This window comes from Chelonus insularis, unplaced genomic scaffold (genome assembly GCF_013357705.1).
Source record: "Chelonus insularis isolate UGA/USDA-ARS -01 unplaced genomic scaffold, ASM1335770v1 contig_323_pilon, whole genome shotgun sequence".
Lineage (NCBI taxonomy): Eukaryota > Metazoa > Arthropoda > Insecta > Hymenoptera > Braconidae > Chelonus > Chelonus insularis.
The window spans coordinates 418,406-442,793 of record NW_023276493.1 but is presented as its reverse complement, the minus strand read 5'-3'; the positions used below and the strand labels follow the sequence as shown (position 1 = coordinate 442,793).

The window sequence follows — 24,388 nt, the reverse complement described above, 5'->3', positions numbered from 1 at the left end:
AAATGGTGTAGTGTGGGTGTCGTTCAGTTATTCTCTCTATCACTACACTACATCCCTTTTTCTTTTCTCGTATTATAGATGTATTTTTATCATCATATGAGTTCCATAGAATTTTATTAGCTCACATCTTGATAATAAATCATTTCATTTACTCCATTCATTTTTTTCTACATTATTTTTATACTTCTTATTGGAAAGCCAAGTTCGTTAGAAATTTACGTTATGTTATTTCATTCATCATATAGAATAAAAAAAAAAATTAAAAATTAAATAAATGAATGAATTATTTTATTAACCTTCTCCAAGAAGCTAAATTACAATTAACATTGTTGAGTTTAAATTGAATTTAATGAAGAAAAAAAAATCTGTTCTTGTGATATTTGGAAATTAAATTTTATAATGATAATTATAATGATAATGATGAAAAGAATCAATTAATTATGAAATATTAATCAGGAAAGAACATCAATCAAAAGTTTGATGAAACATTGACATACTTAGAAAAATGTTCTAGGCCATTGACTGTCTAATTATTTGTAATAAACCATACTTGCAATGACACGGAACGAAGAACGCAATGTGCTTGTTAAGTCACAAACATTTATCTAGATTTCATGGAAACCACAAGTATCGATTGATAGTCGTTTTTATTTTGAATATAAAGAACCAAGGTTAGATATCTTGTGAAAAATTCAAGAAGGTATGAACTACTTTTTTTGTTTTCTGTAACAGAGAATTGAAAGAAAGGCAAGCTTTTAAAAGTATCTGACAAGAATTTGTTTCTTTAGGCTAAATATTTATATACTGAATAGTTGTAATAGTTTGTTATAGGTTGATTGTGTAATCTACAATATAAAATTACTATTACATACATTAATTAGTTGTCAGAAGTCAGTTACGATTATATGATATCTTTCAATGAATGCAATTATCATTATTGTTATTGATTCTTCAAAGTGATTATATTTATAATTGGAGTTCTAAAAACCATCATCAATACCATCAATAAATTGATTACAAATACACTAACAGATTTATCAGAAAACTTTAGATAAAAATGATGATAATTGGATCTTAAATTCAAATATTCATATAAAAATGTATTTACCTCATAAATAGTTATCATATTCTTGAAATACTTTTATTATTTGACAATTAGTCATCTCATTTTTTGGCATTTTCACACTCACAAATACTTTGCATCCATTAGTTTCCATTTATCGATGGAAGAATACCATGTAAACCATAATTAAAAATGTGTACAAAATGGATACACTATCGTAATAATAACATTTGTAGATAAACGAAATAATAATATGTTAACTAATTACAACTTTTTTTATAAAAAAAAGGAGAGAAATTGATTGAAAACCGTGCATTTACTTCAACGCGACTGAGCTTCTCTACACACATGATGTTTCTATAAATAACCACTAGTGGCGCTGCTTCATAAGTTATTCGCGGGAATATTTTAAAAACTCTCACTCACAATTCTAAACAATAAAACAATAAAAATAAGTAATGAGTCATTTTTAATATAAAATAAATTAATCATTAAATTAATAAGTTTATCTGAGAAAAATATAATTGAAAAAATTTTTAAAAATAAATATTGAATAAAATGACTTCATATTTTTTTTTTTGGAGTAATTAGTATTCATTTACATATTATTAAACATCAGTTTACCAAGAACATCTCCGAGTTGATTAATAAATACCAATTGCTATGATTAAATAATATTTTGATATACAATTGGCAGAGTGCTGTTGTATTTGATATAGTATTGATTAATTTTTAAATAGCACACACATTGATCAAGTTCTTATCATGATTTTCATATGCCAGCTGTCGCTCACTATCGATCGAATAATCAACTCATACCTTTTACTGTTTATATACACGTCATACATCGTTTCATCGTTAATCATACCAACTATCAAATGTAAGAACCAACGAATAGTATAAATCGGATAGGAATGTCATGTAGGCCAACATGATACACAACCTCACTTGTGCAATCTTGATAAAATAAAATAAAATACATACAAGATAATGTCTACATGAACGATAGGATAATACGTAGGCACGAGTACTAAGAAACACAAACGGCTGTTGTTAGTTCGTTTCGGAAAAGTTTCAATAGCCAGTCACGCTATAAAATTAAATGGCTTACACGAATTCGAATTTACTCTTTACTCATTACTCCACCTACTCTCCATTTCAACGATTAATATAATAGATACCGTTAAAATAGTCTGCAATTAAATAATAAATTTATTAAACTACACTTTTAATTTACTAACAGATCTTTATGATTATTATTTATTCAAAATAAATCAATAACGTTATAATATAATGTGAATTACGTATTCTGTCATGCATGCATGTACTGTAAATTATTACTGTAAAAAATTAATATTGAAAAATTCATGGAGTTATTAAAAACAATTACCACCTTTTCCATGAGTACTATCATGAATATTTAAATATTATTATCAATTCAATTTTATAAGATCAAGTAATTTATTTTTTTTCAAAGAAATTTCCTTTTTTTTTGTTTTTTCAATAACTCAGATTTTTTAGCATTATATTTGCAAATAAATATATTGATTAGCTTATCATTTGATGCAAATAATGATTTCAGTGAAACAAAACTGATTAAAGTTTATTTTGCAGAATTAATGTAACAAGCTAGTATCAGCTATAAAATATATTAAATAATTTGGAATTATTTTATGTAAATAATGATTAAATAAAGAATCTTATTTACGTTTAAATGGAGTCATATGTTTAGAGTAAATATACTATTATTGGGTGATTATGTGGCAACTTATTAGTGCTCAACACTGTCTCCAGTTGAATACTCAACTTCATTATAAAATCCATACGCACTCCGGACACATTAAACATCATGTATGTGGTGTTCAATGTGTCCGGAAGACACATGGAAAAACCTTATAAGCTTTTTCAAAAGATATCCGGGGGTAAGAGTATGGAAGAGTTCGTGTGGCTTTTGCGTGATCACCTGTGTGTTAACGAGTGTACAACTTCCGTTCTTCTTTTCTTCTCCGAAACAATTTGTCTCAGTGACAGGCCATCTCATTATACCATTATATTTAATATATAAATAAATATAAATTTCATTGCTTGTTGCACAGGCTAAAAACATCAAAATATATTCGTTATATATTTAATTTAGATGAAGAAAAAAATGATTATATACGGAAGAGAAGAATTCATGTCTTGTCAACTAGAAATTACATAATTATATAAACATCAAGATTGTCATTATTGTGGGAAAAATGATGTAACAATTTTCTACTGAATTTACAAACAATAGAAGTTTTCATTAATCCACGTATTATATAGAATAATTATCAGATTTCCGTTCTATTTATAATTATTATGTTTTTCATTTCATTGCAATTTATTTTCATCAATTATTTTATTTTTTATTTTTTATATTTATTATTTAATCTTTTTTGTTATCCTGTTTTTAATCTCAGGTAATAAAATAGTATATAAAATGTGGATACTTGAGTGTCACATGATTACCTTAGAAAAATGACTAATGTCTATTATAAAATATGTAAAAAAATCAAAGTCATTATAACATTAATAATCAGTATTTGAAATCTAAGAAATTCGTTTTTTTTTTTTTAAGAAATTTATTCAACTCTACATATCTTCAGTCATATCATCACGCATTCTAAGAAGCTGGATAAACAAAAGAAAGGTAATTTAGCATGTGAATAGATAAAAAAATGCGTGGAGTTAGTCCATCAGAAACGTCTCGATAGAGTGAAGGAAAAATAAGAGAAGAAAAGGAGAAGAAACCACTTTTGAGAGGAGCATTGTAAGGCCCCTACCAACGCATCTGTCGAGACATACATTGAGAGATTTCTAGGAAGTTGAAAACCGGAGGGAAGACTTTATTCAAATCAGGCCCACATCTGCTCCACTGTGGAGAAGAAGGATAGTTATTTCTCGTACACTTTTATATAACTCTAACATACATGCAAACACTAAGACATCTTTATATGGCCTACGCATATTGGTAATAAATAACTGCTTAAATTAAACAACAAAAAGACTGTCAAATAAATCACACTCTAACGAGAAACAAGAGAAAAAAATGAATTGTGGCCAAAAATAAATATGATTAATATATAGGTGGAATTCTCGAAAATGCCGGAGGGCTCGACAGGTTAGAGCATACACAGAAAAGGATGTGATAAAATGTCTGATGGCAAACCAGACTAATTACTCAGAGCAAGTAATCAGCCCGTATACGTTGAGTGCATCAAAAACTAATTTCAACTAACCATCTGCCATTTTTTTCATTATTTCTTCTCTCCCCCTCCCTTGTACACTATTTCTTTTTTTCTTCATTTACACCGTGATGTTAACAGTGGTGGTACACAGCTGGCTACATTTAATTCGACATTTCTCTTAAATTAAACTCCCTTGAGCATCATATACCTGGAAAACTTCATTCCCAGAATTGGACATCTGCACCCGCTAGATTAAGACGTCCAGTATAGTATTTAATTTAGCTATTATTGTAGAGAACTCTTATAAAATTATTACATTTCATACGTGAAAAATAAGTTCATTATAAATCGCTTTATCTACATAGATAATTTCATTCAAATATTTGCCAATTTTTATTGACATTAATTTTTTTTTTCTTTATTACTTGAAATCACTGATAATAAATTATACTAGTACTTATAGATATACTGACATTTTTTATATATTAATTTTAAAAGAATTTTAGTTTTAATTTAAAAAAAAATGCTACTGATCAAATAAAATTCTATTTACTTTTAATGAACATTAAATAATTATAATTAATTTTATTTTCGAAAAAATTATAAAATGACTTGACTAAAATTTTATATTTATTACTCAAACAATCAGAAAGTTTCACATTATGTTTAAAGAAATATTTATTTTGAGATAATTATTTATGACAACTAAGTTATTTCCAAAAGCTGAACTTCCTAAAAAATCATTTTTAATAAGAAAAAATAAAACTTCTGTGTAATCTGTATTCAAACAAATAATTGGTAATACTGACTCATATCTGTTCATGTACACTCAACCAATTATTGTTTTTTCTCCAATATAATCATTATGTCTATTGATTATATTTATTTAGAAAACAAAAAATAATTGAACAAAAGATAATATAATGACAAGATCATTGTACATGAAGTGATGTAACCTTGTAAAATTATCAGATCAGTAGAAATACATGATCATTATCACTATATTATGTAGAGTTGAATAAATTCTAAGTAATGACTACTCGATAATAATCTCTAATTATAACAATCATTTAAAATAATCTAGAAATAATAATTACAAAGAAGTTTAACTTCATTACATCACATTTGCTATAATAGTTTTTGCGTGAATATATTTTTTTAAACTTTCCATTAATACGTGATAATATTACTCCATTAATATTCTACCTGATGATTTTATTATGTTGTGTATTCGGAAGATGATATTTATTTAGAAAATTATTGTACCTGTAATCATGATGAAATTAGGATTCTGAATGTCTCCAATTCAAGAAGAAACTTAATCGGTAAGAATAAAACGTGCTCCTGCAATCGCGAGAACTTGAGAGACCGATGTGATCGTTTACAAGGAAATTGTAGGCGGTCTTCGGCTTTTCTGCGATTCCAATTGATGGCACATCCTGTTTTATGACCATTGTACGAAAACCACAAAATAAAGTCAACCATATTATCTATCTATACTCACCAAATATATAATTAATTCTTCATTTCCTGTTCTACATATGAGTGGTTGTATCATGATACCTGAAAAATATGAAATTTAAATGAGAATTTTTATTTTTAATTCATACTTGAAATGGTGATTAAAAAAAAAAATAAAATAAAGCATTCATTTAAAATAGAATAAATAAATAAAAGTAAAAATAGAAAAGCTGGATGATGTTGATAACTCAATACTCATTATCTCTCATAATATAAGAGATGAATAAAATTAGATAATTGATATGATGTAAGAATCGTAAATAAATTACATCTGCATCTAATGTAATGGACTTACTCACATCTGCAATGTAATTCCGTATTGCTGTCATCTAAAATGTTAAAGAGCAAAGAAAAGAGAGTACCATGAATTTCTAAGAACATCATCCATAAATAGCTACGTGAAGATTCAGCGGGTGTGTTACCTGGAATCAGGGGTCTTAGGTTCCCTAGACGAGTCGATTGAGTCATGCAAGCAAGTGGGAATAAGAGATGATGAGAGAAGTAGAAAGGGATCGCACAGACAAAAAGGGATTGGCGATCTCTCGATGACGATCTAACATCAACGTGCGCGTGTTGGAATTTAAGACATGCTCATGCTTGTATCGGTAGGTCATCCGGATTCAAATAAAAGTCTATACCAAATTCGTCGAAGTACATTGGTCGAATTACCACCTCCAAGATGAAGGTATATATGGACGAATTATCATATAGATGAAAATTGAATCGTATTTCTGATAATACAATATCACACATATAAATACATTGAATAATGACAATACCTTTTTTATTTTCTTCTTCTGAATCCTGATATCTCTTTTCAACAAGATATAGTTCACTAAAACTTGTTAAAGTTGCTATCAGTAACGACTTTCTGGAACCCAACACAAAGTGGTCTGACAGTGTATACAACGTGGTATATATCCATGACTCAGTGCCTCGTTTTTCCTGTTTACGGTGCCCGAAGAACGGGTTGTTGTTGAATACCGATATCGTCCATTCCGACGAAACGTTTCACGAAACAACCACGCCTTCTTTGACCGGATTTCGCCATCAGTGCGTCTCATTCCTGTTCTTTATTATTTACCAGATTATACCCATATTGTCCATAAACAAATGTGCCTGTAAATATAATAATATACATTAATAACAAAATTATGAATGTCATAACGTGCCTAGAATATTATTCAAATACTCCAATCTCTGATTGCTGTAAATATATTCGCATTTCAAAACTTGACAAGTCGTGTATTGATCATATGTACGGAAGTTGTGGTTAGGTTAATTTGATTCTTTCTTCTTTTTACTTCCTTTGAATTTTGTTTGCTCTTGGTAGCAATTATATTGATTCCTAGTAAAACTTAAGAAAGATTGGGAGAATGCTTTCAAAAACCCGTCATTTTTATAATTCAATATCGATTAGAAAAATAAAATTACAAAAATTGCGATTGTCAGTTATAATAGAGATTTTAAAAATCATCAAATCTCTTTTTACTTAATTTATCATTTTGGAGTAAAATAATAAAGATAATTAAATCTTGTATTTTTTTTTCTCAACTTCCTCGAACTGTTGCAATTACTTTTTTGTTCACTGCAGGAGATTTTAATTAGACGAAGGACCACCAACTGAAATACGCAGTTTGTTATTGAATTCAGTAATGTTGGTATTATATTTTCTAGGAACGCGTGATTCTTACCGACGTCAAATTCGATTACGTTCCATCAATTGATTGACTAATCAATTTATATATGTAACAATGTAAAAATAATTATTTCCTCTGTACGTCATTTAATATTTTTTAATTAATTTAATTATGAATGATCTGTTGAATCATCATTGAGATAGAATAACAATAAATATGACGTCAATATGATATGATTGTTTTTATATTATTATAATGTTTACATTATAAATAACTGCAATATTTTAATTTTATCAAATTTCTATTTTAATATTTCCATGTATTTGATTGCGTCCACGACCGCGTTTTTGGCGCGTGATTTTGCTTGAGCTACTTGGCAATTTAATTTTGACATAATGAAATAATTCATGTCTGCATTTAATTAATATCCAACAACACTTCAGCAACTTGTATCTATAAAATTTGAATCATTTTATCATCATTTTTTTTCTATGTCAATTAATTATTTAAAAAAGTTTGTTTCATGTTAAGGTGTATAAATCATATATTTATAATATGTTGGAGATTATTATATATTCAATGTCTTTGCGTGGTCGTTTAATTTTTCAGTAGAAACCTTCACAGGGTCACAAGGTTAGTATTTCAATTTCAACATCACTACTACTATACGTGATATACAAATACAAAATAATATAATTTAGATTATAAATACCACTTTATGTCGGGAATAATATCGCGTGAGCATATTTATAAGCAAAATGTAGTAAAAAAAAAAATCTTAGCAAAGAGTGAGGGAACAAAAAATTAGAAGGACAGAGTGAAAATATTTAAGAGAGATTGCACAGTCATCAGCCTCATAGACGTGATTTTCTACGAATTGTTGACAGTGAGGACTCTGACTATTTCGAAGCGATCTCTGTAACTTCTAAGAAGTGCTTACCGACACGCAGGTTAATTCAGTCTCAGAAGACAACAGTCTCTGAGTATAAATGCTTCTGTATGAGAGCGCGTGGCGTCATTTCTTTCCTTATCTATGACTTTCGTAGATACATACATACGTAAACAACCAATACAATTAAATCCTTGCGTAAAAGATCATTAATCTGGAGTGCATAAACGATGCAATAAATATATATCATTGTGAGATCTATTTAATTATCTTCTGAAATAACAATTAAATTTACTCCAATCATATTTATTTATAAATCAATTAAAATACATATATAAATGGATTTTTTTATTTTTTGTTATTAGAAGTCTCTTAAAATTTTTATTTTCAGTCAGTGATGAAAAACAACTCCACATTTTTCCACATCACTGTCCATCAATTAAAAATATTTTTACTTTTTCTTGGAGTTCGAAAGAGGGAGCTGGGGTGGAGTAGTACACTGGAAATGATAAATATTTATTCTATTAATAATAAATGTTGATATCCATCAATCAAACTTCATGACAAGTAATATTTCACGGAAGTTTCTACTATATAATAAATGTTAATATAAGAAATGATATTGCCAGTAATATGAAATGCATATAGTTTTTCATTATCGACGAATCTTTCAATCAAAGTTTGTATGTATATATAATTCTAGGGATTTAACCCTCGATTGCCCTCTAGCACGATGAGCAACTCTAATCGATATAAAACTTTTCCACGAGTCCCATTGTCAACATATCAGTTGTACTATCCATATTCCTCGAACTCAGATGACGTAAATAATTCAATAACATATTCTATAGAAAATAGCATCGATTGCCCCTGGGGACTGGAAAAGATAATCTGTTTCTTTGATCTTCACTTCATCGAAGCTGAATGTGATAAAATAAAAATGAAATATCTTTGTTTTATCTTAGCTGTATGTTATTATCTATTATACTCCTAGAACTAGTTGATCAATGAGCTATCTATAATGTAGGTTAACGAGTTCACAAGAGTGTCCTTCATGTGTGTGTGTTTTAAAGTGATTTTATGAAGAAAAAGAATCGACTAAAAAAAACGAACGCGTGACATTGATGGATCTTTTTAGATTCATTTAAAATCTTTCAGTAAGGATCTTCTGAGAATTTGTGTCAAGTTATTTTTAATTTGTCTACTTACTTTATTACATTGAAAATAATTGTGATAATCATTTATTACGCAAACTTTTACTACTACATACACATTTAAAGACGCAAATTACCTTGTGATCAATTATTAGAAAATAAAATTTAGTAAATGCTTGGATTAAATGAATTATAGTAGACAACACTTTCTCAGAATTAATAAAGTACCTATATAATACGGATAGACTTTGATAAAACTTGCCAGAATGCCATTGTTGATCGAGTTTATAACGAGAGGCGCCAGTTTATTTTTAAAACTAAAGAATCTCAATAAAGTGTTTAATAAAAATAGATAATTATTGTTTTATTACATATTTTTTATTCTAGCTTTTATTTGGTATTAAATGAAGATTATTGAGAGGTTAATTTACCGAAAATGTGTAAAAATCAAATGATTAAATTAATCATCATCATCAAAATATTCACAACGTCAATTGGTCTGATAAATAGAGCTTTGACGTCGTGACGAATTTTCACTTCGACCTACGTAAAATATTTAAAAATACATTAAGTATACTCTTTTCCAAGAAATGTATTTTTTTTATCTTTATGGTTCTTTGTGTTTTTTATTATCTCATGCTAGATGCTTTTCAGGTTATAAGTTTAGTGCAGCATTTTTTGGAAGTATTTAAAAATAAGTGTTAAACTATTTTTGCGTATTGGAGCTTAAATTGATTATTGATTATTTCATTTAAATGTCTACTGATAAGAATTTGTTGAATCACTCTTTGTCAGTACGTATAGTTATGTAATTTTATGTGTAATAAATAAATTAGTATAAATGAATAAGATAATTGAATAAAGACTCTGTTAACATGAGTTTGTAGAAAAAGGTCATAATTAAGGAGACATAAAAAAAGGTAAAAAATGACATACCATTAATAACTTTCTAATTATGATTTTAAGATGAATTGTCGTAAGGATTTATTGTGTATTTTTGTATGTCAGAGTGAAGTTAAAGACAAAATTTACTTTGACTTTCTATGAATTTTGCAGGAATCTCGTAGTATAGTAATAAAGAACACAGCTTCGGTTTGTGTGCATGGAAACCCTTCGTCAACTAAAAAGAACAGATGAGATTTACACGGCAAGCTATGCCCATCCCTTTTGAGTTTGCCTTGAGTCTTCGGGGAATTGAATTCATATCCCGGTATGGGACAGACCGCATTTCAAAGAATTATTACGAGATAGCCGTATATATTTTACTCAAGCTTATGTTCACCGTAAATTTATTTTTAAATCATTTAAAATATATATTTATCTTAATTATAATCAATACATAAAAATTAACAATAATTAATCATTAAAATTAAATCATAACACCGAAATAAAACAATTTTTATTTCAAAAATTAGATTTACGATCATTTTAATTCACTAGAATTATTATATTAATTAATTATTGTTAATTAGATGTCTTTAAATGAAGCAATTTATTTTATTAAGAAGATTTTTTGTTTACCGACATGCGATTAAATATTTTTATTAATGATGGTAAAGTAGTATTCTTTACCACATAGGACATATCTGCGTATGATAAATGCAGAAATTGTTTATATCAACTGTTAAATAAAAAAACAAATTTTTTAAAAACAAAAAAAGGGGTAAACCGAATAATACTATTTTCCATGAAGATATTTGAAAAAAAAATTTAAATAGTGTTAATTTGAAAAATGATTTATAGTTCTGGCATAATTTTTACCTAATAATCACAAAAGATGATTAATATTGATATAAATCTATATTTTTTTATAAATAATTAAAACATTTGAAAACAAAATGATAATAACATATTACATAGATTTCATGAGATACGTTTTGATAAAATCATCCTTTACCGAATTTTAATGCTATGAATTAATCATCATTACAACACGAATAAATATGTACAAAGAAATCTGATCCACAAGATGAATATCATTTTTTTTTTTCATTCATTCATTACATACATGAAGTAAACGATCTTTTTGTACAATATTCACTGGTTTCCTGAACTAATCTAAAGTAATTTTCTATTCTATATATAATTAAAACAGAATAAAAACAATACTGGTGTAGGTGAATAAATTATTTTTTATTAATAAATATGTTCAAAATGTCTATTGTCTTGTAATTAAGATAATTCCGAAATCAAACATACTGAACAAATGTGTAGTATCTGAATGTTATTATAACTTTGTTAATTACTTTGCTATTGCTTTATAAAACAGAGCGTGCAATATAGTATATTTATGACTGAGTAGAATTTAAATGTATCCACTTAATGTAAAACCGCAACGAGTAGTGTAATCTTACTATACTACTCAACATATTCTCATAAAAATAATACGCCTTGTACCTACTTTGTTTGCGGTTAAAAGTTTTACATTATCGAAGATTATTATAGAAATATATTATCAATAATGAAAAAATTTCAAACCCCAAATGGAAGATACTTATGAATAATGATTATGTGAATTAGTTTTTTTTTTATTTTCAAATTTATTTGACACTTATCTTTTAAGAGCCGAGTATATAAAAAGTCATTTAATGAGTGTTAAATTGTTTCAGATACTTCTTATACGCGTTGATGATCATGAAATTCGTCACACGTGAATTCCATCTGTGGATAGATTATTGGGAGACGCCCAGAGGGTGCTAACTATAAATAAGAAACAAGCTATTAATCAATATTATAACGCCTTCTTCTGGTACTTTTTATGTTGTTACTTTTTTTCATTACAAGACTAGCAATGTCCTTGATTATAACCAACAGAAAAATGGGACGGAGTTTTAGGTATGTAAGTAATATACTCTAGTGTTATTTCTTGTGTATAGATTCTCATTTACGTTGTAAGGGTTAATTAGCTCGATTTCTTTTACGTTAAATGCCTCTCCTCATCATCCTTGTGAATGATCAGATGATGACTTGGCTTTTATTTATTCTACATGCGAATTATTATTTGTAGATACTTTTAATAACTTATTAATTATTAGTGCAGAAAATAAGATGAGTTGAGTTAAATCTTTCACTAATAAAATCATTAAGATCGTAACAAATGATTATTTTTATATTAAAGATACACGAGAAAAAAAAAATGTGTATTGTGTTATGGCAAATAAATTGAAGATTTGATTTAGCAACAGTTTTTATTCTTATGGTGGCCATAAAACAATTTGCAAATTAAACCAGTTTTGAGTTTATAACTAAAATAAAAAAAAAATGTATTTTATGAGAAATGTTTCTTTAGAATAAATATTAGTAATTTTATTTACAAAAAATTAAGATCATTGATCTTAATTAATTAATCATTAAACAGTTTATTGATTAAATTCAAATAGCAATAACTTCAGCTAAGTAAATTTATTTTCAACTTGTGAAAGAGTTTTCATTATTGACAGACTGAATATTGTTCTTAAATTGCTATTCTTTTTTGAGTTCAAGGTTTTTCTGAATTTTTTTTTTTCATTTCTTTACTCACGATTTTTTAAAGCAGATTCTTTGAGTTTGCAAATATTAGCTGATCAAATATTGTTGTGTAATATTGTAACGAGAGTCTTGAACCATTGAAGGACATTGAAACACTATTTTTATAGTTACTCAACAGATCTAGTGTATAGTTTCCTTTTTGAGCATTGATTGTGATGAAATAATTGGATGTTCATCTTTTTTATTCCTTCATGACCCCATTAAATATCGATATTTATAACGTGTGACTGGTATTCCCTTTTTTTTTATCATTTCATTATTCATGTTCATGTTCATTTAATAATTTGAAATAATGATAATTATTTACACTGGTTTTATAACCAAAATTTGCAGTTCAATAGATATTAATAATTAATCTCTGCAATGGGCATGAAGATTAAAATGATCAGACAAGTGAAATGATCAATTTTTCAATCAGTCATGCTTCAAAAGTAAAAGCAGGTCGATGACAAGCAGTTGTATATAACAATATCGGTATTCAGGTATTGATTATTGAATTTTAGTTAGCGGTAATGCTTAGATACACATTGAAAGCTCGCATTGTCATTGCTCACTGATTGATCATCAACTCTTAAGATTATCAAACACATATCTCTACATGTTTGTTTTTTTTTTGTTTCAGATACACTAATAATTAACTAAGAGAAATTTTTTTTTCTCTCTCTCTACTTATCTAAGAATTTGTAATTAGAATTTGATCAACTAGAGATAATGAAATCATCTTTCCCACGTTGATAACCGTCTACTACAAATTAGATTGCTCGAAATGTAATGGCTTTACAGTTACATTGTCCAAGTCTTGGAGATTTTGAGATTGCAAATGAGCACACGTGATATGTTTTTCAATACTTTTACTAGAACGTTTTTTTTCTTCTATTTAAATAAAGAAAACAAATAAATTTACTGAAAATGAGTTCAATTCGATTCAACGTCACTAGTTAATTATTAACTAGAAAACGGAATATTTATTGAAGAATAGGTAGATAAATATACCTAATTGGATAGAAGAAAGTACATTTTGATGAAGTGTAACTATTATTATAATAGCTGAGCTATCATGGGTTCTAAAATACTTGACCTTTTGATGTTTGACTATCACAATATGGAAAACGTTGGTGATCTCTAATTGTCAATACCTAGATTTATCTTTATAAATATAAAAGAATTTTCATTAATAATAGTTAGGAAACCACTTCTTGATACAAGTAATGAACATTATTGTCAGTAGGAACATAATAAAAAAAAATATTTTAAGAAAAATTTTTTAAATAACTTTAAGCAAAAAGTAAATAATAATTGTATTTTCAATTTCTACAAAAAAGTAATAAATTTTTATTGACGATATAATTAGCATTATTAAAAATGAATAATTATAAATGGTAATGTAAACAAAAGAAAAAGTAAATGAATGAATAGTATAACAATTGGAATAATTATTCCACACATGTTGCACTTTTACAGTTAATTCAACAGTATATTGATCATAGTGATAAGGCATAAAAATATGAAGAAAAAAAAATGTATTTTTTATTGATTCTAATGAATTTATAGTTAATGTTATCTCCATGAGGACATTAAAACAATTTAAAAGATTTCTAATCGATACAAAGTACATTATTGATACTATTTGTGCTGACAAGTCAAGTTGGACTGAGAAACGTTAATTGCCTAGTGTTCTATTAAAGGAAATCTGGAAGTCAGTAACGGGTTTTTGGGTAAAGAGCGAAAGGCAATGAGAAAAAAATAGTATTTATATTTATGTTACTCTTTAAAAGCTTCAAGTCTATAATAACTGTCACTTAACGTGCGTACCGCCGAGACCATACCTAACGTTATTTTTCTAGATAATTATACATTAGAACATCATATCAGAGTGGAAATTAGGAAGTAATCATAACTTTTGGATTTCCTTTTAGAATAAATTGAATGTAATGTTCGTGGTATAAACTCATTGACGAGAGCAAAATGGTTCGATCAACTAGGTTAGAAAAATTTTATTCGAATCATTAAATAAATTAAAAATTTTACTAATTAACATTATTACATTATTAATTAATAAAGTAAAAACTTGTTTTTAAAATTATCTCACTCTTTATTCATGAGAAACTACAGCAGTTAATAGAGATATCAAGAAAATGCTTTTTTTTCTAAAATATTTTAAATTCTTATTCTTCTAAAATATCTCTCTTAAAAATATCTTTTTTTTAATCAATTTTGATTATGTATAATTAACATCAAACAATGCTAATTCTTTTTTTTTTAATGTCTCAGTAAAATATTTTATTTATTAATTCTAAGAATAATCAACACACTGTTAAACCTTTTTTTTTTGGTACAAAAAATTTAATTTAATTAGAAGAGTGTTTTAAAATATAAATTTGCCAAAGTTTAACTAACTGTTTATTTGTACCGCATGCATTAAATTACAACATAGAGTTAATTTATTTGACCCATACTATGTTAATGATTTTTAATTGAAATTCATGACACGTACTCGTCTAACATGACAATTCTTCGTTGACGAGAGAACAAGATGGTTTCACAGGTGAAACTATGGAATTTGTGAATATCATTAAATACCAACTTCATCATGACATTTTCACCTGATATAAATCCAATTGCTAATTGACCACAGGAGAAATTTCTCAATGGCAAAGAAAAGAAAATCGATAAAAAGTAACCAGTGAAGGTGATACCATCAAGATTCAATTGAACGTTCTTTTAGTTCTGAAGAACCAAGATTCCGCGCCACACTGTAACACGGTAGTGGGGAACTTACCATAAGTACGAGACATCCTTAAGAAAAGCCTTCATTCTGATAGCAACTTGTGATCTATCTGATAGTTTTTTTTTTTGTATCTCATGGAGTTGACGAACCAAAGTCAAATATTACAGTACAATTGTTTAGTGATTTTTCAAATATTTCACAACTCATTAGGACTTTTTCCAGTGATTCAACCAATTGAATAAATGAAGAAATAAAAGTGAAGTGCTATCCTAAAACAATAATTTTAACAATAAATTTAATAATATTTTGCCAAGTAAAAAGTTGAATAAAGTCAATTAATAAATAAATGAGTGATAATAAAATAATAATAATAATTACCATAAAATAGAGAAGAGGAAGGAAGGAAGGAAGGAAGAACAATAGATGAATTAAAATAATAGCGAAATTTTGTAATAAAACCTTGGAACAAAATTCCTGTCCTTGTACTACTTAAGAAGAAGCCATCAAGAACAACAAACGGACTACAGGAAGGTGCGTGGTTCTAGAAACTATCTAGTAATGATAGGATACTCGCTGATGCCGGTTTTTCATATGTAGATGTAGTATAATGATCCGGGATTCACGTAAATATCGCGACTGATCACTCCAGACGTATGTAGACGTTCGATCAACTTCTTACCGTTCATTGACATTAATTTAATCATATAAGCAATAATATTTCCTACTCAATTAGTCAAGCATATTTTTGTTTTATCTACTACATCTAAGCTAAATTAATTTAATAATTATGTCTAATTAATGTACATTTAAAAAATACGATTACTATTCACACGTGCTGTTCATAAAACCACAACAAGTTTTTTTAACCTTTTTACAGTCCAGTTTAAATTGTCAATAAACTGGTTTACTTTATTATTTTTTACCGTGATACAAAATATGAATAATGTCGAATTTATGAAGATTTTTATTTCTATAAAATTTTATTTTTAAATTTTTATTCAGAAATTTTATTCTTATTTAATTATGGAAATAAAAAAAAAATAAAAAATTTCTATTAAAGTTTGATGATAGATAAAAAAGTAAATGATTTGAAATAAATAATGCCAATAATAATGATAAATATAAATGAACAAATGAGCAACAAGAAAAGCTCTGATGTTTGAAATACTTGACCATGAAGGATACATCTTTAAGTGACAGAGTAACTTAAACACGACACTGATGATGAGGTGACGGTCATTAAAGAGTAAGTCTGTCAATGAAATGATTAAATGAAACAGTAAAACACACATTCAATGTGAATAACTTAGTACACTTGAGTTATCAAACATATTGAATAAAAAAGCAAAAATAAATAAAACCCCCAGAGAAATTCCAAAGATAGTTATAATAGAAAATAGATTTGCTGAGAATTCCTCATTCTTAAGTAATTATTATTCTAAAAGAAATGCAAGCATGACAGAAAATACTAAATGACGGCAATGGAGCCCTCAACCACTTGTTAATAATCACAAGAACCGTAGCATAGAGCGATTTAGCCTTCTCATTCATTACATCTCACCTGAACCTGATCTTTTATAGCTACTAGTCTGTGAAGAATCATGAGGCGTTGGAACTATCGTGTGTTTCATACACTCCAGAATACAGCTTCGAAATACAGTAACCAAGTTGATAGGAAATCGGCTTTATATTGCTGAGGTCCAACTCGATTATTTATTGGTTAATTTAAATGTACCAGGAGTTACGAGAATCCATCTTGCTTAACTGGTGGAATGCCAAGTGAAGTTAACAAACGACTATTGATACCATTTCCTCAACGTGTGATCCATGATCTGAACTCTTCCTTTAACACGCATATCTTGCTTACATTTCACTCCACATAACAATCTAGGAATTCACTTATTTTTAATACCTGAAATTAAAGATTTTTCAATAAGAAATCATTTATCAACAATTTCACATAATATTATACTTACTTGAAATAATTTGAATAAAATTTTTTTTATAAAGCAACCTCTCATATTAAAACAGATTTTTTTTATAATGTAAAATAAATTTGAACACATACTTACTTGATTATATGAATATTCACATAATTCATAAAAGTTTTTTTGATGACTTTAAAAACTTCCGCCCATTTTTTTGTTCTCGAATAAATTTGCATTTAACTCCCGCGTAATTAAAAGCTCATTGAGGCCATTTCTTATCCTTTCAATTTGATGTTCTTTCTACTGATAATATTATAAATTTTATTCGAAAGTACATAAACCGAAAGTATGCAATTCGTTCCTGTCAGATCAAAGTTGTAGAATATTGAGATTATGACTGGAATTTCCACCTGTACAACTTTACAAACGAGATGCCAGCTGAATGGTGGAGCAAATAAAAAAAAAAGAAAGAAGCGAGAAATGAAATAAAAAAATGATTTGATCGCATATTCTATATTGATGATTATCTTGCTAGAAAGCATGTCAATTTTTTTATTATTCCTTTCTTCGCACTTCGTTCCTATATAGATCATACCACGCAATACTTTTTACACCAGTTTTATCCTCATTCTTGACGCAGTCATTACACAACAATACCTAAAGATATCCAGATAGATACCGTAAAGAATCCGAGAAATTGAGATGAAGCCAATTTCCTCTCATCCTTCATTTTTTTTTTCACCATAGTATCATTAATTCAGAATTAAAAAAATGAATTAAAAATAATTCGACAATTTTAAGTTCATAATCCATCTTCAGAGTTCTATATCAACATGATATTTGATTAATGAACTTATCATCAATCAATAATCAATAAAAATTTATATATTTATTTATTGATTAAATTTAATTGTAGGTTAAATATTTAAATCTACTCATATGATACTAATTATTATTACTATGAGTAAATTGATAAAAAAAAAATTGTGGGTCCATTATTTTATGAATAATGAAAATTTAGTAGCTTATAGAAGTGATAAAAATCGACTTTATAAAAGCATTGTCGATATGTATATTATAAATAAAAAATGTATGAGATAAACACTATTCTATTATAATATCCAAGTTCTATGCGAGTGTATGCATTCTTGAAGACTAATGAAGGCGCTACTGCCTCGCTTCGTTGCATAACCTGAGAAAAATTTTGAATCTTTATACGGTCTAAAAGATCTTGTCCTTTGATTCGATAATATTTCCGCAATTATAATTAATTGTATTATTACGTAATTATAAAATTATTCATCAGCTAACGTCACTTCCCGTTTCAAAATAATCATTGTAATTTATAAGTATTGAAAATGTTTTAGGTGATAAAGTTTTTTTTAGTAAATCACTTGAGAGATAATTTTTTAAATTTATCTCAAAGGAATGTTAAATATGCTGGAAGAAAGATAATAGTTGCATACAATACTTTACTTTAAAATCGTTAATTAATCGATGTATTTATCGCGATGTGGCGCGTGGATTATCAACAAACACAGCCAATTAATAGCATAAAGATCGTGTTGCGTCTTAGGATTGTGAGGTGCGAAGATGAGAGAATCTCTCTTCTATCATGATACATACAATCAGCTACCTAGCAACTTCCCGCGCAATATGCTGCATTATTTTCGCACGCCTCTACTTTAACAACGGCTTTAGATGGTTAGAATTTCACTTCCTTATAATGTCGTATACAAATAGAAGTCTTGCACTGAGTAAATGCACTAGGGTTTAAATAATTCCCTTGAAATTTATCGAAAAGAATCAGTAACGAATAATAGAGAATGAAAGTTGTTAGACACACTCATCAATAACAAATGAAACACAATTGATTTGTTTCATATTTTTGCCAGCACTCTTAGAAAGCTTCCTATCAAAAAAAAAATCACAACTTACAAATCTAGAAGAAGAATTGTACAATTTGGAATTACACTTACCGGTTAGAATAAATATCCCTTTTGCTTGATCCATGAATATCACCAATTCATGCAGATCGTTTACGAATTAAAAGATTTAAATTAAAATAAAAACTGTAAAATTTAGTTTTCCATTATAATCAGCCTTTTCGTGGGAAGAACGTAATGGAATCTGATCGGAGAACATTAACACTATTGTTTTGAAAGATAATTACTATAAAATTCCTGGTTATGCTTGAACAATTGTTTAGTTAATCGAACACTATTATATTATGCTTATTCATTAATGGTTTCTTGTTTCAACCCGATTAATGTTTGTTTATTCATGATTCAATATTATAACCTTACACCACTAATTTTAAGTACAGTTGTATTATATTCTTTCTTTATTTCATGAGAATGTATTTTATTAATTAACTTATATTTATTTAATCATGACATTCATAAATTATCTATTTTACTTTCAATCAACAGATTTATTGTCTACTTTACTTTCGATGAATGGAATGAATTATTCATGTTCAACAACCGGCATTCACTGTCAGCCATCTTGTCGTTGTTCTCTGTAGTTAAAACAGATTACTAGAAGTCTTTTATCATCAATTAACGATTGTAGTGATTCATTTTATCAACAGTCGTACACAAAGAGTGATGTAAGTATTGAAAGAAATTTATCATCTTATTTATGTGTAATTGAAAAAAGTCATCCTTGCTAAACGAACAATTAAAAAATTCGCTAAAGTAGTTTTAACATTTATTTTTTCCACTGCAATCAGATAATTATTTTGATTTTCCCATATATATGGAAATAATACTGAAAATATGAACTGATAAAAATAAAAGCATTCTTTTTTTTAATTTAATATTATTTGGACTTGTTCGAAGACGAAAGTTCATATTAAATAAAATTGTGAATAGAATCGTTGATAAATGTATTGTGAATTCATAAATTTTTTACATAGACTTCTTGTGGTAGATGGAGAAAAATTGAATGATCAAATATATCCGCTCCAATGCATATTGTGAAAATTGCAACTCAATTGACACAAGATTTATTATCATAAATCTAAACTTTCTTTTTTTACATGACAATTCAATTTTATTTTCATAAGTTCTATCAAATAACGTTGGATTATCTGACGATCTTTTCTTACCTTAATGATATCAATAAAAATTTATGATATAATATATGATTGAATTGAATCAAAGTACAGTATCAAGAAGCATGTATTCAATGTAATAGTTGAACATTCTCAATCCATCCGAACTATTTTAATGAAGATCCTCTAAATTAATAAATAGAGGATAATCTAACGTTAATGTACTGATAATTAAAGGTGAATTAGATGCAATAATCAGTACTGCTGAAGAGTAAATTTTGAAGGTTAAAATACAAATTGGAGTAAACCTCAAAGTGTCATATTTCTGAAAAAATTTCAAATTCAGAAATTAGAATACAAAACCCTGAACAGTAATCAAATCATAAACAAGTAAAACTTGTTACCATCGTGCTGACTATTTTCAAAGTTCAAAGACAGGATATCGACAAGAACTTACTTGTGAAATAATTATAAAGCTCCAGAGAGGACTTCTAATGGCTGTGAGCTCACCTCTAAAGACCCATGTTTTTAGCAAACAAAAAATTACATTAATTAATATCACAGGAATAAATTCTGTTCAAAAGAAATAATTACAAAAACTGACGTGGTTATCAATGTTGCTGTTCTTGTCCTATTAACGTATTATTAAACAATTACTTCAAACAGGAAAAAATTTTACTCAAGCTGGTATTTTATGTCAGTTGAATGAGCTTTTTAAAGGTTTAAAATAATGTATTCACCATTTATCATGAAAGGACATTTATCGTTGAAAAAGAATGACAATAAGTATGTGATTTTATAGAAAATGACTGTAAAATAAAATATTAGTAACTACTCAATCAGTAGTCTGAAATGCTTTCTCATGGTAGATGGAAATAAAAAAATAAGATGCACCATGAAATCGGCTCGACAAGAACATTAGTCATATGTATAAGAAAACATAGTAAATAAAATCTCTTCACAACACACGGATATAGAATGTCATTCCTATTTAGTAATCCTAGTCAACAAGAACTGGTTGAAAGATAAAAAACTAGAATCTCATTATTGGATTAAAATGAATAAAAGGTAAAATGACGATTAAATAAAAATGAAACGCACTTATTTGAAGCGTTAACAGTAATCGTGTCAATAATAATAATGATCGATCAATTTCTTGAAAACGATCCATCAATAATGCTAGTTATTAAGCTACATGAGGCTCTTTATCTTTACGTTTAACATCTTTTCTTATTTTAGTCAGCAATTTTTATCACCGGTGTAATATGTAAGGATCATTAAGTCTATTCATTCATATATTTTCACGTCCTTCACAATTATTTTTTTATTACAAAATATATTATTTATACTTTATTAGTTTATGTTTTGCTTAAAATACTTCAAAGTACTCATTTGACCATTTTTTTTTATGTTTCAGAATTCCCAATATGAATTTACTGGTTTTAATCCCACTCTTTCTTGTATCCATCAAAGCTGCTCCATACTCCGACAATTCAGTAATTGCCAGATACTCACCAGACAGCTTTTCTAATGATATTAATCATGTAGAAGAGTCTGAAAAAGTAGATAACACCAAAGATGATAAGAATCAAGAGAATACAACATCAAAATCCTCAGACATGCAGATTCAAAATACATCTAAAGTGAACAAAAATCGATGGCATAAAAGTTTCTCTTGGAATAAATCTTATATTCCTTCAACTAACAAATATCCTTCAGTATCACGTAATGAAAATTACATGAATTTTATAGGAGAAAAACGTCCAGGAAATCGCAAAAATCATCAAGATAGCAAAATTTTTTATGTTCGTTTACCACCAGCACCATACTTTTATGTACCAGGTCTGGGTTATATTTCTAATCCTCCCAAGTTTTCAACATCGAGTTTGAAACCTTATCAACCTCATTCACACCATACAAATTCTATCATTAGATTACCAATTGATTTTGTAAGTAATGGCAAACCTACTTCAGTATACCAATGGAATAAAAATAAAAATCATAAACCGGCCAAGAAGCCAATCAATTCAATAAGTAAACTAAAAAAAGGACCGTATATATTCAATGGGAAACCCACCAGTCTTTACTTACTTAGTCCTAATGGACAAACAAGTCTACATCAGCCTATCAAATATGCTGATATTCAAGAAAATAATATCTATTGATAGACCTATTTTAAGTCAACATCAAATATCTAAGTGAAAAAATTAATTATTATTCAAGACTAAGTGATGATATTTTTTTATTTTGATTATCAGTTTTCTTCAGGAATGACTTTTTTATACATATTAATCTAAACAAGTTACTTTTTAAAAACCTTAGTGAAATTATCGCTGAAAGTTTAATGAATATGCGTGACCATGACCGTGTGGTGGTCTTTTTCAGTGAAAATATATGGTGTGATTCCTGACGACCTTGAGATGTAAAACACACACACACATATGCAAGTCATGTATTTTCATATTCAGGTGCTTTATTTTATTGATAACGCGATATAATATTATTATATAGTCTATTTATATAGTGCCTTATATTCTATGCTCACTATCATTATTATAATAAGTAATGATGATGATGATGATGATGATGAATTTATTTTTCTAATTATATATAAGTTATAGTGATTGACTAGAGAAATGTCAAAAAGTCAATTATTGTGAGAAATAACTTAGAGAATACTTTTTTTACAATTTTTCATGTAATGATAATAATAAAGTAATTAATAATTATTGAAGAACCAAATAAGAACAATGAGAATTTATATAGGAATTTCATTTGACCGCTATTATCAATAATTAAATGTAAATATTGAATGAAATTCTAATGTAAGTTCTAAAGAAATACTTAAAGGTAAATTATTTGCAAGAATACTTGAGTATTAAATGACAATGGGTGCTTGGATTGACTGAGCTTACATTGAGTAAGAATAATCCAAGTGAATGAAGTTTGATAAAGAACACACATCAAGTCGGTGATTCTAATTATAATGTTGAAAACATGCAATAACAGTCATTATCGTAATTCATTCAACACCTTAATGATGAGTAATTATATAATAAACACTGCTCTGTCTACGAGTGCAATTAATAATATTGAAGATGATATTTTATTTAATCATTTTACCTTGTTTATCAATTAAAAATTCTTTTTCTAATTTGAAATAATCACTAATTAATATTTATTTTATATTTAAAATGTATAATTTCTGTATATATTTACTTGTATAATTAATTAATTAGCAATTACTTTCATTTGTCATTTTGGATTATTTATTAAAAGTATATTATAAAATGAAGCATCCGAATTTTAATTAAAATTTTTCAGTACTCTAGTTATTTATATTTAGCAACTTTTTCACTGTTAGGCCAGTTTTTATCATGAATTTTTGAAGAATTTAAAGAAAGTTGACTTGTCAAAAAATTTGAAAGATTATTAATCAAATATATCTATAGATTGTTAATATAACTTTATCACGCAATCAAATAATTAGAGAGCAGAGATCAATGTGTGTATGCACACACCATGCATTATCAAGAATAAAATAAGTTATGTAAGAATTATAAATAACTTTATTCATGATACATTTACAAAGTAAAAATTTTTTATATTATGCGTTATATATAAAGGTAAAAAATGTATGTTTTAATCACATTATATTATTTAAAAA

At 27.3% G+C, this 24,388-nt stretch overlaps 2 protein-coding genes across 11 annotated transcripts in view; one reads left to right on the top strand and one right to left on the bottom strand.

Moving 5' to 3' along the window:
* Positions 1-19,963, bottom strand: part of LOC118065782 (uncharacterized) — a 33,126-nt gene extending 13,163 nt beyond the window's left edge. The window contains exons 1-5 of one of the 9 annotated variants that reach the window (XM_035081284.1): positions 7,491-8,138; positions 7,374-7,419; positions 6,576-6,915; positions 5,780-5,838; positions 5,542-5,714 (exon numbers count right to left, since the gene is read on the bottom strand). The gene's annotated coding sequence lies outside the window, so the exon portion shown is untranslated. Of the gene's footprint in view, positions 1-1,108; positions 1,575-2,976; positions 3,161-4,981; positions 5,715-5,779; positions 5,839-6,575; positions 8,139-19,642 lie in introns of those variants that run through there. The other 8 variants (XM_035081285.1, XM_035081280.1, XM_035081283.1 and 5 more) reach the window with 8 other exon arrangements.
* Positions 15,840-23,797, top strand: LOC118065784 (uncharacterized). 2 transcript variants are annotated; one of them, XM_035081290.1, is made up of 3 exons: positions 15,840-16,266; positions 20,096-20,274; positions 22,139-23,797. In XM_035081290.1, exon 3 carries the CDS (start codon positions 22,149-22,151, stop codon positions 22,884-22,886), a length of 738 nt encoding a protein of 245 aa, XP_034937181.1. In that variant the 5' UTR covers positions 15,840-16,266; positions 20,096-20,274; positions 22,139-22,148; the 3' UTR covers positions 22,887-23,797. The 2 variants fall into 2 exon arrangements, with proteins under 2 accessions (XP_034937181.1, XP_034937179.1); XM_035081288.1 differs by lacking the exons at positions 15,840-16,266; positions 20,096-20,274 and adding an exon at positions 21,708-21,789.
* The last annotated feature ends 591 nt before the right edge of the window (positions 23,798-24,388 follow it).